Raw genomic sequence first — 17,304 nt, forward strand, 5'->3', positions numbered from 1 at the left:
GTCAAAAATCTAAAAGTTAGAAAAGTTAGGACTTTTCTGACTTTTAATCATTAAACCATGAGATGAACTAACTAGATCACCCTAGATAATCCTTGGATGGCCTTTGCCGGTGTATAATATTGAAAATATTTGCCAACAACTCTTTTTGTCCTATTTCTAAGTTTCATATAAATTTCTGATAGTCTCCTTGTGATCATAAATAATTTCCAAGTATATATTGATCTAAAGAAAGGCTGGTCTCATTAGGGTTGGCCCTAATATTTAGGTGCAGCAGGCGTGTCAATTGAACATAAGACCTTTTGGGATTTGCTCTGGAAGTCTGGAGCCTTAGAGTATTGAACAGCTCATTAATGCCATAGAATTATGTTTGGAAGTTTTCATAAAGAATCTTGGGTTAGATTTCTAAAAACACTCTATTTGCTCTGATATCCCATGGCCAGGAAACCAAACCCAAGATATTTTCCACCACATTTTACCTGCAAATTCCTTTCTTCTTAAAGGTCTCCAGATTTGCCAGGGTTCTTGGCTGCCAGAGAGTGACCTTACCAACTGAGGCACTGGGACACTGTACGTCAACCAGGCTCGTTTCCTGGCAGGGCTATGTAGGAATTGACTCCATATTTATTTCTTAGTAGTGGGCATCTTATATTTGATTAAATGAAAATCATTCTCAAATATGGGACTCTAGGTATGGCCTGGTTGCATAATCATTTATTCAGTTTTATCCTTGTAAAAAGGTGGATAGATCTCTTACTGAACCAATGAAAATGTCAGTATTCCCCTACAAAGTAAGGAGATGCCGTAAAACTACATGTTTCTGAATAATGAGGAGGTCATTGAGAATCATATCATTTAAAGGTGTTTCATTTTAGTCTACACAGGCATAATTTGTATCAAGGATTAGGAGTTAGAGATAGCTTAAGAAGAAAGAAAAAAGACTTCCTCATGCATTCTTTAAATATAGAACATTAAAAATAATACTAACCATATTCCAAACAAATAACTACAATTCTATTTTTCTATTCAGTTCCTTCAGTTCTAGTAATTCTTGTTTTCCTGGATCTTGGGTCACGTAGTCTGTTTTCATAATGTATATCTCCTGGATTGAAAAAGTTTTAGAAATCCTTATCGATCCATTGTTCAGTCTCAGTGATGTCAGCATAAAACCTGTACACGTGAGTCTGTTCTTAAAAATGTCAGCAGATCAGAGTTCCTGTTACAGTTCTTTCACAGAACCTTCAGGGAAACAGCAAAAAGCACAGACCTGTTTGAAAATGAGGCTGAAAAAATATTGTTAATTTATTATAGTAACCAATAACTTCAGAATAAAATTCTCTATTGGGGTATAGTACAAAGTATTTTATAAGGTTTGGTAAATGTTTTCCTTGAGGGTGAAAATGGGCAGCAATGCCATTGACAGATCTCTCAGACCTTCCCATAAAGCTTGTACTTTTTTTTAGGGAGAGTAAAGTTATTTAAGTCATGCACATTATGTGAGTTAGTGCAAATCGTGTAATCTGTACTCCAGAAATTCTATCATACTTTATGTCTTTACAAAATAGATTTAAAACAATTATTTACTTAAAAAAATGTAATTCCGAAGTTAAGAATTCAGAACAATATTTGCAATACCGTATATATAAGAGGTACTGGGTACCACTGGCATGTTAGCATTCGGTGGTACAGTGGCTTCTTGCAACAGAAAATGATGAACTATATGACAATATTTTCTAAAGCATGTACTTTTTTTTTTTCGCATGGGCAGGCACCAGGAACCGAACCTGGGTCTCCGGCATGGCAGGTGAGAACTCTGCCTGCTGAGCCACTGTGGCCTACCCTAAAGCATGTACTTTTAAAAGTATTTATATTAATAACATTTTACCTATACATACTTAACCAAGGAATGGCCGAATGTCTTTTCTGATTTGATAGTTCTTTCCATGCAGCTCTTAAAATACTGTTAAGCTAATTATATTTAATAGACATAGCAAGAGGTATCCTGAAATTTTTATTTTAATTTTTCTAAATTTAAGATCTGATCTTTGGGGGCGGTATGTCTGGTTTGATTCCTTTTAGCCTCCCCATGCAAAAAAAAACAAAAAACAAAAAAAAACAAAGATCCAATCTTTGGAAGGCAAAACCAAACCAAAAGAGTTGTTAGAGATTTGGTCACTTAAGATCATCGGTGCCTGAAAATCGTACTTGGTTTAATCAAAGTGACAAAATATTTTAAAATAAATACAGATGAAAGTAATACAGCTGTAAGGATCCTTAGCTCTCCCATAGGTGAGGAACCTTTGTTTAAAAAAAAAAAAAAAAAATTAAATGGTAAAGTCACCCCAAAGCAGAGAAAGTTATTCTGGTGGACATGGAATATATGCTGTGTAAGCAAATTACACAGACAGTAAATAGTGAGCTCTTTTTATATCTGTTAAGAGCTGCCAGCTTACCTATCTAATAGAAAGCCAAATCTTTTTTTTTTATTAGTAGAATATTTAGCAATAAATTTTCTCCAGCTTTTTAAAAAAATGAATAAACTCATTAAAAACCTATGAATTTTACATACTTTAGCAAAGTTTTAACACATTTAATTGCACCAGAAACCTGAGTTTTGGAGCAGATAAGGTAGATTGTGGGATTGTTTTAGTGCTCTAAGGCAATCTGCATTTTGAATTTGCAACCCTTTTTTTTTTTTTTTGGTGATTATCTTTTATTTTGATATTAGTTTAGAATGAAAAATGACATCCTTAAAATAAAAAATATGAACTAGAACTATTAAATTATTTACATTAAGATAATTCAAATAGAAAAATAAAAGATTATTTCCAAATAAATGTTTGGTGTTTCTGAATCTCTTACTTTTGGCTTATCGGTTACATCTTACAGTAGCATAAGTCATGTGGAATTATTCTCCCAGAAAAACTAGGATTTTCTATTTTAGATAGTTTTGTAACTTTGAAAATTTCATCATTTGGTTTGTATAGCAGTTAGAAAACTATGCCAAAATCGCAGAGGTTTAATACAACATAGTTTTATTTCTCGCTCATTACAACCATGTACCCATCACTAGTTGAGGGGTTTTCGGCTCCTTGTAAACCTAGGGCTCTCAGGCTGACGGACTTCAGGAACAGGCTTCCAGGATGACAAGAGCAGTTAGAAATGAAAGGACACATCACACACTTGTTGAGTTTGAAAACCTTTTGAGCAAATGAATACCATTATCCAGACAGTTTTTTGTAAATATTAACATGTAACTCATGTATAGTGATGCAAGAAGGAGAGATTCGAGGCGGAGTTGTAATTTAAGTCCTTCTTCCTAACTCCCCTCTCTTCCCCCAGCCGATTAAACTCTAACATAATAAGAGTCTGTACTGGGGTAGAAGGAATGGAAATGTAGCATTTCTCTTTATTCTTGTGCACTCCCTGCTTTCCTCCTCTGTTTGTTTTATACCTTCCATCAAGACTTAGCTCAGGAACCATCTCTTCTGTGAAGGTTTAACACCTTCAGGACAAGCTGGCCCTTGGTGCTCTGTCAGTGCTCAGAGTACTACCTCTGGAATTGCTTGCGTACTTAACTCTTCTCCCTCAATAATCTTTGATATAGGAGTCAGCAAGCAAACAGACTCTGGACCAAATTCAGCCTGCTGTCAGTTTTTTAAAATGAAATTCTAAGCTCATTTGTTCGTGGCTAACAATCTGCTTTTCTTTTAGAATAGCCAATTGAGTTGAAATAAGAGCCTGTAGAGCCTGCGAAGTCATTAACTATCCGACTCTTAGCAGAATAAATTGTCTGACCCCGATCTATGAGCTCTTTATGGATAAAGTCTCTTGCATTAGTTTATATCTCTGATTCCTGCACATATCAGACACATCATTGGTACTGAATAAATTTTTATGGAATTATAGAGAAGTGCAGGCATGGAAAATACAGTAATGGAAGAACCCTTGCTGTAAAATAGGCACAGCTGATTTCTAAGGTGTCTTGTGGCTCTACATGGACTTTATAACAGTGAGACTCAGCTGATTTTTATCTTCTTTTTGTACTTTTTCTCATCACCCCCCCTCCAGTTGACTAAGTTATCCCCTCATTATACATATCTTTGTTATAAAACTTATACATTTTTTTTGTGTGGGGGGGATTTCCATGGTCTGGGAACCAAACCTGGGTCTCCCGCATGGCAGGTGAGACTTCTACCACTGAACTACCCTTGTACCACCAGCTTATGCATTTTTGATAGCTATTTGTTTATGAGTGTATTTCTACTATTGTATGAACTCTTTGACTATAGAGAACTGTATTTCATTTTTCTCCTCATAATGCATTGCACAAATATGGAAAGGAACTTAAAAATTTGTCTACCTTCTGTAAAAATTTATTGACCTCAGCTGATAGGTTTGTTTGTTTAAGGAATGTTAATTAAAAAGATTTTTAGATTATTTTAAATATAATATTAATTCTTATAAAAAATACTGAAGAGTATGAAATGAAAAGGAAAATTTGACACCTTTTGTTCTGTTCCCTGCAAATCCACTTTCCTGAAGTAAATACTCTTAAATGGTAGATATCTGTACTTCCTTCCTTTCTACCTTCATTCCCTACTACACATGTACATACACACATTGCATACGTGCACATGCAAAAACTCAGAATTATATAGTATTCATGTATGCAATATATATAAATATACTTTTAGAAGAGTAAATAGGATTATGCTATGCATACTGTTCTACAACTTTCCTTTTTTACTTAGTGTATAAACAATATATAGAAGTGCTTTATTGTTTTCATTGGCTGCCAAATATTTTTAGTATAATGATATAATAATTTCTTTAACCAGACCCTTAATAGACATTTAGGTTGTTTCTGTTTGTTTTTTTTTTTTGCTCCACCAAAAAGTGCTGCAGTAAACATCTTTGCACATATTTTTGTCTATTTGTGTTGCTATTATCTGGAGGATAATATTTTAAAGTGACGTTCCTGGCTCAGTGGTACATAAATTAAATTTTTTTATATACTCTGCCAAATTACTGTACTTAACCTTCCCATTAACAGGCTTATTTCTCCATGTCTGACCAGTATTGTATATTATTTCATTCTAGTTGCATTAAAATTATTATTATTTTTAATTTTAAAGGAGGTTATATTTTGTGTATGTATTTATTGACCTTTTCCCCCCATGCCATCTACCTTTCCATTCTTTATCCATCTTACTTGGGTTGCGAATATTTTTTTCAATGATTTGAAAGAACTTTGTGCATATTAGAGAATTAGTAATGTATCAATTGTGTCACAGTTATTTTCTCACATTGTCATTAAACTTAATTATATACTTTGCCATACAGGTGGTTCAAGTTTGTCAGTCTTTTTCTGGTGACTTGTGGGTTTTGCATCGTGTTTGGAAAGCCTCACTTTAACCCAAGATTGTAGAAAATTAACCTGTGTTTTCTTTAGTCATTTCATGGTTTAATTTCTTTTTTTTTGAAAATCTGATTAATTTGAAATTATTTTGGTGTTGGGAATGAAGTAAAAATCGAATTGTTTTACATCCAAATGGCCAGCTCCAGAGATTGAGTTTGTATATGGTGATTGTGTGGAAAGAGAAAAAAGTCAGATATGCCTTCCAAATTTTTAGCCAGATTTTTCCCTTTTGTGATTTTTATTTATATTTAAAAAGCATATAGAAAATTGACATATGGAGAAACAAGTCACCCACCTTCATACTGTTCTAAAATATAAATTATTTTCATTTTCACTGTTCTCTTGAAGTTCCTCTCCATATGTATTCTGATTTATGAGATGTTTCCATAGCAATCTCTTATATTTTTAGAGTTAATATGTGCCCTGCACATTTTGTGTGCCAGTTGGTTTGAGTATCTAATATCAGTATTACAAATTAATAAGTAAATTATAGTCTAAAAATATGTTTAAGGGCTTAGTTCCCCTCAACCCCAAATTTTCCTGAATCCTTTTAATGGTTTAAAGAAATACTGCTTTACAGTGAAATGTAAATTTTAAAAAGAATGACAAGTTTGATTTTTACTCTTAGATTTTGGACTGGTTTGTACAGATTTGTTTGGCCCTGAAACATGTACATGATAGAAAAATTCTTCATCGAGACATAAAATCACAGGTATGTCTATCTCATCGCTAGTAAACTTCTAAATAGATAAGGACATGTGAGCTGTGTTGTCTTGGGCTCCAGATTTTTGACCCTGATGCACTGTTACCTGGACTATCTGGGTTCTTCCTTCTCTGCTCTCCCTTTGGTAGAATCCCAGAAATCCTTTTTATCTGCATCCTTTGTAGCGCTCCTGCTCAATTCCCATAGCTTCATCTTTCTTGGTTTACTCCTTCTTTGTGATGGAACAAATCCTAGAAATAGCTGTATGGAAGGTGTGTTTTATATTTTACATGTCTGAAGTTGTTTTTATTCCTTTCAATGGAATGATAATTTGAATATAAATTTCTAGGTTGGAAGTTGTTTACAGAATTTTAAGATATTCCTCATTTGCCTTCTGGTTTCTAGTTTGTGGTTTAGAAATCTATAGCCATTATAATTTACTATCCTTGTTTCTTCTGTCTAGAAGATTCTAGGATATTATTTTTGTCCCCATTGTTAAGAAGTCCCACAGTTTGCACTCCATTTACACTCCTTATGCTTTTGATCACTTTTGATCTAAGAATATATGCTTCCTTATTTCTGGAAAGTGTTCAGCTGTGTCTTTTCACATGTTGCTTCTCTGTGAGTAGCTGTGGACTTCTAGACCTTCTTTTAGACATATGTTGGAGCTTTTTAGTCTATTCATTCAAGTATCTTATTTGTTGTTTCATATTTTATCTTAGACACCTTTTGTCTTCTAAGTGAATACTTCAATCTGCCTTCCAGTTCACTTAATCTCTTGAACTTTCTGTAGACTGGTATTTTTAAAGATTTTGTTGGACTGTTTCATAAGGTTAATTTTTTTTTTTTTTTGCATAGGCAGGCACCGGGAATCGAACCCGGGTCTCTGGCATGCAGGTGAGAAATCTGCCTGCTGAACCATCCCGCCCTTCATAAAGTTAATTTTATCTGGAGCAAATTCTTCAATTCTTCTTCTGATTGTTGATTTATTGGCTCTTTTCTTTGCAATAGAGTTCTTCATGTGTTTTGAAACTTTTTCAGGGCTTCTCTGTGGGAGGTATTTTGCCCCACAGATCACTGTTACTTGCATAGTGGTTTTGTGGTTGCCTCAGTGGCCCTCTCGGTTACCAGAGTGGAAGGGTAGAGGGGGTTCAGCTCATGTCAAGGCCATGTGCCAGTCTTCTTAAGTTCCAGTAGGCCTATAAGAGGATAAACCTAGGATTAAAAAAAGTCATAAATCTCAGATGAGGAATGAGAAGGAAGTCTCCGGATTTATATGGAGTTTAGTTCCTGTTACCCTACAAACTTCTGGCTTCCATTGTTTCGTAGAACACTAGAGTTCTGTATTTATGAATGCAGAATAGTTTGGTATATTATTAGGAAATTTTAAGGTTGATCTGTTACATTTAGTCTAGTTAGGATTTTTAGGAAGTTTTTATGGGGGTTGTTTTAATTTCTTAGAGTGTTGAAGCAAACACCATGAAATTGATAGCTTCAACAATGGGAATTCATTAGTTTACAGTGTTGAGGCTGGGAAAATGTACAAATCAAGACATCTTCTAGGTGATGCTTTCTTCCTATGACTGTGACATTCTGGAACTGGTTGTTGGCGACCCTTGGTCCTTAACTTATCACATGGCCAGGCACATGGAGGGGTTTCCTGGTCTCTCCTTCGCTTATGGGTTCTATTTCACTTCTTGCTTGCTGTGGCTTTCTCTCACATCTGAATTCATTCCGTTTGTAAATGACACCAGGAATAGGATTAAGACCCATCCTGATTGAGGTGGGCTACGCTTTAGCTGAAGTCACCTCATCAAAAGGTCCTACTTCAAATGGGTTTATACCCATAGGAATAGGTTAGATTTAAGAACATGTTTTTCTGAGGTGTGTATTGCTTCAGACTACCACAGGGAGGTATTTAGTTTGTTTTTTTTTAACTGCAAATTTTATTCAGATGTATTCACACACCGTATAATCCATCCAAAGTATACTGTCAGTCTCACAGTATCGTCACCTACTCATGCAGTCATCATCACAATCAAGTTTAGAACATTTTCATTACTCCAAAAACGAAAATAACAAATAAAAATGAAAACCTGAAATACCTCATACCCCTTATTTCCCTCTATTATTGTCCCGTAGGGAGGATTTTGAGGGCAGTTTTTTAGATTCAGTTTTTAAGTCTTCATTGAAATATATTTCACATATCATAAAATGTACCTATTTGTACAATTCACTGATTTTTTAATATATTCAGAGTTGTGAAGCCATTACCATTATCTAATTGCAGAATATTTTTGAACTTATTTTGAAATAATATCAAAGTTATAGAACAGTTGCAAAAAACATTACAAACTACACCCAGATATCCAAGGTAACCCCACCCCCTTATACCCACTTCCACCAGTTTTAACATTTTTCCACCTTTACCATTTCTCTCTCTCTCCCTTTCCTTCTTTCTCTCCTTCTCCTTCCCTCCCACCCTTCCTTCCTCCCTCCCTTCTTTCCTTTCAGCTTCCATTCCCCTCCCCTCCCCTCTGTTCCCTTCCCTTCCCTTTCTTCCTTCTATATATTTTAATCTATTTTCTGGACTTCTGAAAGCAGACTGCACAGATCATAATTCTTGAACACATAAAACCTCCATGTACATTTACTAAGAACAAAGATACTTATATAATCACCTTAAGTTCAGTTATCAAGTTCAAGAAATTTGATGTTACATAAAGCTTACATTCTATATTCCACTATTTTCTATGTCCCAATAATGCCTTTTTGAGCCTTTTGTCTTATTCTTAGATCCCATCCAGTATCGTGTATTGCATTTAATTATCACTGTCTCTTTAGTTGCTCTTTCTTTTTTTAATTGTGGAAACATAGATAACTTAAATCTTCCCATCCCAATTCGTCTTAAGCATACCATTCAGTGGTGTTAATCACTCTCACAGTGAGAGTGCAGTACCCTCACTACTGTCCATCACTAGAACTTTCCCTTCACCCCAAAGAGAAACTTTACACTCATTTTGCATCAACTCCCCACTGCCCCTACCCCGACCCTGGTAATCTGTACTCTACTTTCTACCTGTTTGAGTTTGTATATTCTCACATTTTCTTTGTGGTTACCTTGAGACTTATTTTTTTTTTTCCTTGTGTGTGTGTGTGTGTGTGTGTGTGTGTGTTTTAATTGACATCTTCACACACATACAATCTATACATGGTGTACAATCATTGGCTCACGATATCATCACGTATTTGTGTATTTATCACCGTGATCATTTTTTAGAACATTTACATCTCTCCAGCAAAAGAAATAAATAGAAAAAAGAAAAAACTCACCCATCCCATACATCCTAAGGGACTTAATTTTAACATCCTAAATCTATGCCAGTCTCATTTGTTTTGATTCCGATTTAGCTTCAATAGCATACATAAAATTCCAGCTCAGCTTCAGTAGCGAATATAAACTATGTTCCTATACCCTCCATCTTCCCACCTTTTGTAGTTGTCACAAATTTATACAGTATTAGTTCAAAGCTATTGATTTATTACTACACTGTATGTATTTGCATTTTTGATCCTATGGGAAGTACAAAGCGGAGTTACAAACCAAAAATACATTAGTGTTGGTATTTATAGTTATCCATGCCATTATCTTTACCAGAGATCCTTATTTCTTCATGTGGCTTCAGTCAATTGTCTGTTGTCCTTTCCTTTCAACCTGCAGAACTCTCTTTAGCATTTGTTATAGGATTGGTGTAATGGTGACGAAGTCCCTTAGCTTTTATTTACCTAGGTAGGTCATCACCCCTCCCTTATTTCTGAAGAACAGTTTTGTTGGATACTGCATTCTTGATTATCTTTCTGCAGTCTCCTTGCCCCCAGGATTTCTGATTAGGTATTAGCACTTAATCTTATTGAGGCTTCTTTGTATGAGACATACTCTCTTGTGACTTTCAGAATTCTCACTTTGTCTTTAGCACTTGACAGTTTGATTATAACATGTTGCAGTGTGGGTCTCTCTGGGTTTATCCTGTTTGTACTTCTTTGAGCATTTTGGATATGAATATTCATGTCTTTCTAAGTTTGGGAATGTTTCAGCCATTATTTTTTTAGACATACTCCTGCTCCTCTCTCTTTTCTCCTCCTAGAACTTGCACAGTATGCATATTGATACTGTGATGGTGTCCTACAGGTTCCTCAGGCTCTGTTCACTTTTCTTCATTCTTTCTTCTGTTCTCCAGATGGGATGTTTTCAATTGTCTTATCTTCACGTTCTCTGATCTTTCTTCTTTCACTTCAGATCTGCTGTTGAACGCCTCTAGGGATTTTTTAGTTTTGTTACTGTGTTCTTCAGTTCCATTTGGTTCCTTTTCATTTCAGTTTCTTTGTTGATATTCTTTTTGTATTCATTTCTCATTTTCTGGATTTTCTTTAGTTCTTTGTCCATGTTTCCCTTTAGCTCTTTGAGCATATTTAAGAAATTCCTATCTGCTATATCTATGTCTGTTCTTCTTTATTGGTGGTTCCTACTGCTTGAATCTTCTTTGTCTGGGTCATCACTTACTGTTTCTTTATATGTTTTGTAATCTTTCTTGAAAGATTAGTGCATATTCACTGAAATTTAAACTTTGAGATGTCTGTTTCTTAAGCTGGTATCCAATTAGTGTATGACAGAGCTTTCCTTGAATGCCAGGAGCCAACAAATAGAAAGAGGGAAAGAAAAACAACTTTCTCATTCTCTACAGATTGACCTTTGTGCCTGTTCTTAAGAGCTTGTCCGTACAATGAGTTTGGAGAATAGCTTCAGGTCAAAGCATAGGGGCCTCACTGATCTTTTCTGTTCTGTGAATGCATCTTGTCTTGCTTAGGTCATGTGATGGAATTCCCCCATTTACACAAATGTTCCCTCTTCCCCCTAGAAAACATTTTTTTCATGGTCTCGACTGCATTGTATGTCCTATAGCTAGCAGTCCCTTGCGCCAGGAATCCACTTGACTCTTCTGCAGTGTTCTGTCGGAGACCTCTGAGGACTGTACCATATGCAGTGCAAGTTCTGGGACAGTGAGTTCCTCAGGCCACCACCAGGCAGGTTGTGCCAGACACACCTGCCTCTGCCTCTGGGGACATAGGCTGCCTTTGCTGGGCTGATGAAGGTGGGGGGGGCCTATCCAAGGTGTCAGGAGATATGATCACTTCTGAGTGGCCTTTTCCTTGATGTGGTTCTGTGTGTTGCTCTGTAGCACTCGCTGCATTACACTTGATAACAGCTTTCTGGAGCTTTGACAGAGATGTTTCTGCCTGGATTTGCAGGTCATTCAAAGCTTCTCTGGGTGGATGGAGCCCCAAAACTTCTCATTCTGCCATATTTTAAAAATATTTTTATTGAAAATCTTCACATACGTACAGTCCATTCATGGTGTACAATCAGTGTCATTGTGCCATCTTTATTTGGGCCGTAAAGGTCTAATTCCAGATTGTTTTCACCTTTCTAAAAGAAACCCATTAGCAGTTACTCCCCAAATTTCTTATACCCCTGAACTTGATTATTACTAGTTTACATTCTGACTCGAGGTTTGCCTATTCTGGGCATTGTTTATGAAAGAAATTGTACAATATGTCCCTTTGCCTATTTTAAATTAGATTATTGGTTTTGTAATTGTTGAATTATGACAGTTCTTTATAGATTCTGAGTACAAGTCCTTTGTCAGCTTTATGAATTGCAAATGTTTTCTCCCATCCTTTTCACTTTATTGATGATGGTGTCTTTTGGTGCACAAAATATTAGATTTTTATGAAGATTGATTTTTTTTTTTTTGTCACTGCTGCTTTGGTGCCATTTCTGAGAAACCATTGCCTGACACAAGGACATGGAGATTTACTCCTGTGTTTTCTTCTAGAACATTTATAGTTTTACTTTGTACATTTGTGTCTAGAATCCATTTTGAGTTAATTTTGTGTATGCTGTGAGATGGGGGTCCACATTCATTTTTTTTATATGTAGTAAGTTGTTGACTGAAAACCAGACTGTAACAGTATTTCCTTTTTTTTTTTTTACTGTCTTTTCCAGAACATATTTTTAACCAAAGATGGGACAGTACAACTTGGAGATTTTGGAATTGCTAGAGTTCTTAATAGGTAATATGGTAATATATCTATCTATTTTAAACTTTGATTTGATATAATTTCTTCAGTGAAATTTGTATCCGTGATGATGTATACATAATTGTTCATAATATCTCTAAGTATTTTAAGCTTCTCCAATAATTCTCTCTCTGTTCTAGCACTGTAGAGCTGGCCCGAACTTGCATTGGCACCCCATACTACTTGTCACCTGAAATCTGTGAAAACAGACCTTATAATAATAAAAGGTATAAAGTGACATTCATTATGTAATGTATTTCCATGAAATTTTTCTCTCATACACTTTATTTATTTAACCCAAAGAATATTATTCTAGAGTCAATAATGTACATAGTGTGTATATAGATATGTAATATATATATTAATGTATGTTGAGGGAAGTAGTAAAAAAGCTATTTCAGTATCTTGCTGAAGATATTAAGTTATGATTGGAAAAAAGGTGCTCTCTTTGAGCTTTCTCTTTGTTATGGTAATTTCCTAGTGAATTATAATACCTAATACTTACTGTAGTATTTCCCAAGACCTGTTTTTAATGGTTTTTAAGTGTAACTCTTTAATCCTCACAGTATTCTTGTGAATTGAAAGTATTAATGATTCCTCCTTTCACTATAAGGAAGCCAAATGCGGCGAAAGGTAAGGTAACTTCCTGAAACCCCTCGCCCGAGTAAGTAGTGGAGCAAGTGTCTAAACTACAGGGTCTGGCTCCCAAGCCTGCTATCGAAATCACTCAGCTATTCTGTGGCTGGCAGGTAGTGCAACGTGTGAGTGCTGAAAGGAATCCTGCCATTGGATTCCAGTTACCCTTTATTTTCTCTCCCTTTCTAATTGTAATATCCAACCAGGAAAAAATTGGTCTTAATTTTGAATGTACCAATAGAAGCTAAAAGAAACAAGTAGCTGGTAATAATGCAAATATGCATGGTTGTTATCGCTTCTTATTTTGGGGTGTGGAGTAAGGAAGGAGGTTTGTGTGAATAGGAAGAGTTGTATTTCAAACCTTAGCAGTACAGGCTTATTTTAGATGTAATTTTAGTGAATTAGTAATTTAGTAAATTAGTATTTTCTCCATGTTATTAATGAGGTATTTTGCTTCTATAATTTTTTTTGAGTTATGGCCTTAAGCAAATAATTGAATTCAGCAATTTGACTTTGCTAAATAAAAATAATGAAATGAAATATACATAAAATTTATTGATTTGTTCTTTTAAAAATTAAATTTTTTTAAATGAAATTTTAAAATAATTGCTGAGACCATTATTTTTCTAATCTGGGACCCTGGCTTTTGTTATTTGGTTATGGTTGAGATTTGTATGGAACATTTTTATGCTGCTTTTGTTTAAAAACTTTTACGTAAATCTGACATTTAGAGGAAATTTGTCATTTTTCTTTTCTCTAGTGATATTTGGGCTCTGGGTTGTGTCCTTTATGAGATGTGCACACTTAAGCATGCAGTAAGTAAAAGTTTTTGAAATATTTGAAAATTATGCCAGACAGTAACTATAATATTTTTATTATTTTTAATCATATATTATCTTTCAAATGAATCTTTAGTACTAGAAGTTTTTCTCTGTTAGTTTTTAAATTTCTCATCTCTTTTCTGGAATCTATACTAAAATTTTTCCTTAACATGTATCCATATGTTACATATTTATTATTGTAATACTTAAATTTTGCTATCCTAATGTTAATTTGACTTACTATTAACTTTTTTTATTCAAAATTATTAACTGGTTTTAGATGAGCAAATTTTATTAGTTTCATTTTAGTGATTTCTCTCAGAACACCCAAATCATTTGAGTTTGAAATAGAAATTCTGTAAAGAATTTTCTTCAGTGTATTTATTGAGGGGTCTTATCAGTTTAAGTACTTTTTAATTCAGAGTAAATAAAATGTTCACTTTTGAGACTACTTTGAGATCACTGATGACACACCCAAAAGTAAGAATCTAGCCTCAGTAGGTTGAATGTAAATCACTTTCCATTTCAAAATCCTGCTTTTAAAAATATAATGTTTCCCTCACTGATTACACAGCAGTTTATTTTCAGTACAGAAAATTTTAGGAAGAATGTGAAAATATAAGAAGTTAATAAAAGTCATAAATACTTTTTCCAGCTGATATTGATTACTTATAATATGTTGTTGTTTCCTTTTAGGTTTTATTCTAAATTTACTTATAAAATATGTTCCTACTCCCTTCTCCCCAAATTTGATTATACTGTATAGACAGGTTTATAGCCGGTTTTTGTTGATCTTAGTTGGAGAATATGTTTTTCTTTTTCATGCTTTTCACTAGTCGCATACTCTTCTAAGTATTACCTTCTATTTTATTTTTCTCTCTTAAGGATAAAGGTGTAGACTCCCAAAGTGATACATGGTGGTGATTTGAGGGAATTGGGCAACTTTATTGTGGCACAGTCTCTTAGGTCAAAAACCAGTACATCTTTTTTTTTTTTTAATCTTTTTACCTATGTTGTTCTGTCACCATTGCTTCTGTAGTTTGGAGTTGATTACTTTTAAGTGGACGTATTAAATTACATAATTCACTAACCTTTATTTATGAAAATCTTGTCAACTGAAAGATAAATGAAAAGTCATCAGAGTGAAGGAAGAGAGAACCATATCTCTTCTGCATTTAGGATTCTTTTTTAGATGCCTAGTTATTTCTAGAAGATTGAACTGTATTCAGATTTCTGTAAGCTGAATTGTATATTTAGATGTGCTAGGAGAGCTCAACATTTAACAGAACTCTTATTATTGGTATGATTGCTGATACCTAATTTATAGTTTATTTTGTTTTCTTAAAGTAATGTACAGCTTTTCTGTACTATTTTGACAGAACCAAAAGCTTAATTTTATCTTTCAAAATGAAATCTTATTTTGATTCAAAATTGCCCCACCTTTGTTTTCTTTTGACTTCAGTTAATTGCAAATATATTGTGTTTAATCCTAAACTATATATTCCTGTTGATATGGCTTATATTCCTCTAGGAAGATTAGCCCCATTGCTGATTCCATGGCTTTTGGGAACATTGCACCCAAAAATAATAATACTGAGTGTTTGAAATGGAAATAATTTAAAGAATTACTGCTTTACTATATTTTTTTCTGCTTACTTTATTCTTAGTAGGCAGAACTGATTTCTTGTTCAGGTCATTCCATCAGGGACATAGGAGAGCAGGTTTTAAATGAGACCTACTAGTTTTTTTTCCTTTGGTTCTGTGGCCCTGATTTTTTTTTTCCCTTGGAAACATGTTTGTTTATTGGTTTTTATATCTGCAGTTATCTTCACAGGATATATTCTTTTTTCTTTTTTTACAAGATTTTTATTGATGTCTATACATGGTGTACAATCAGTGGCTCACAATATCATCATGTAATTGTGTATTCATCACCATGATCATTCTTTAGAACATTTGCATCACTCTAGGGAAAAAAATTAAGAAACTCATGCATACCATACGTACCCCTTCCTCTTATTGACCACTAGTATTTCCATCTACCCAATTTATTTTGCCCTTTGTCCCTCCTATTATTTATTTATTTTTTTAATCCATATTCTTTTACTCATCTGTCCATACCCTGGATAAAATGAGCATCAGACACAAGGTTTTCACAATCACAGTCACATTGCAAACGCTGTACTTTTATTCAATCGTGTTCAAGCATAAAGGCTACTGGAACACAGCCCAAATGTTTCAGGTGCTTCTCTCTACCTACTCCAATGCACCATAAACTAAAAAGGGATATCTATTTAATGTAATAGAATACCCTCCAGGATAACCTCCTGACTCTGTTTGAAATCTCTCAGTCACTGAAACTTTATTTTATCTTATTTCTCTCTTTCCCTTTTTGGTCAGAAGGGCTTTTTCAACACCTTTGTGCTGGTCCTGGCTCTCCCGCATTTGCAGGGAAATTTACACCCCTGGGAGTCATGTCCCATGTAGGAGGGAGAGCAGTGTGTTCACCTGCAGAGTTGGCTTAGAGAGATGTGTCCCTGATTTTGCTACTTATAGGATAAATTCTTTCACCATTTTGATGATTTTCATTATTCTTAAAAATCTAACACATATTCCATCTTACTGTATTTTGAATAACTAAGTTAATCTTATAGTGAGTTAATATCATTTTACTTTATGAGGGCTCATATTCTCTTTGAAAAGTTTGTAGATAAGCAAATAAATCTTGCTCTAGTGAACATATATTAATCAAATATTTGAAAGAGGGTTGCATTCCTCTTCTATTTTGGTAGGAAAGTAACTATTTATCATTGCTCATATTCCCACCTTCAATTTATGTATGTTTCATATATGTTAATTTTTTTCCTGGCCTTTAGTTTGAAGCTGGAAACATGAAAAACCTGGTCCTGAATATCATATCTGGATCTTTTCCACCTGTGTCTCTGCATTATTCCTATGATCTCCGCAATTTGCTGTCTCAGTTATTTAAAAGAAATCCTAAGGCTAGACCATCAGTCAACTCCATATTGGAGAAAGGTTTTATAGCCAAACGCATTGAAAAATTTCTCTCGCCCCAGGTATGTTTTTACTATATAATTAAAATTAAACTGCAGGGTTATGGTGCTTAATAGGAGATGTCCTCCCTTTTGGAGGAGAACATACCAGAACCTTGGTGGAATAAGGTATTCCCTTTTCAGACTATACTGGGGTCACCTTCCTTTCCATTCTGATGTTATTGTTTCACTTTCTTATTGACTTTCCACTTGTGAATCATTCCTCTGTCTTTTGGGATAAAAACTGTTCTTTCCTCACCTGTGAGCAGTGGAAGATTATAAACGTATCTGCATTGTGAGGTTGTTATATGAAAAGTGAAAATGCATATACAGTGCTTAATGTCCAGCACATAATGAGTGCTCAGTCAGTATACTCAATATATTAAATACTATCAGTATTTTAATTTTTTATACTAGCACAAATATTTTATAATGATAATTTATATGATTTTAGTATACTCTAATAGAAAATGTCTGGGAACCATCATTCTGTAAGCATTTATCTATATGTATATAATAGATTACCAATTCATG

General features: G+C 34.3%; 1 protein-coding gene across 18 annotated transcripts in view; it reads left to right on the forward strand.

Annotated features, from left to right (window-relative positions):
• NEK1 (NIMA related kinase 1) overlaps positions 1 to 17,304 on the forward strand; it is a 295,240-nt gene that overhangs the window by 63,007 nt on the left and 214,929 nt on the right. For 17 of the 18 annotated variants that reach the window (XR_013169104.1, XM_077144462.1, XM_077144465.1 and 14 more), the window contains exons 5-9: positions 6,048 to 6,131; positions 12,187 to 12,254; positions 12,401 to 12,487; positions 13,657 to 13,711; positions 16,594 to 16,794. Coding sequence is in view for 17 of the 18 variants with exons in the window: in XM_077144462.1 (XP_077000577.1) it covers positions 6,048 to 6,131; positions 12,187 to 12,254; positions 12,401 to 12,487; positions 13,657 to 13,711; positions 16,594 to 16,794 (495 nt within the window). In the remaining variant the exon portion in view is untranslated. The remainder of the gene's footprint in view (positions 1 to 6,047; positions 6,132 to 12,186; positions 12,255 to 12,400; positions 12,488 to 13,656; positions 13,712 to 16,593; positions 16,795 to 17,304) is intronic. The other variant, XM_077144467.1, reaches the window with a different exon arrangement.

The sequence above is a fragment of the Tamandua tetradactyla genome, chromosome 26 (genome assembly GCF_023851605.1).
Source record: "Tamandua tetradactyla isolate mTamTet1 chromosome 26, mTamTet1.pri, whole genome shotgun sequence".
Lineage (NCBI taxonomy): Eukaryota > Metazoa > Chordata > Mammalia > Pilosa > Myrmecophagidae > Tamandua > Tamandua tetradactyla.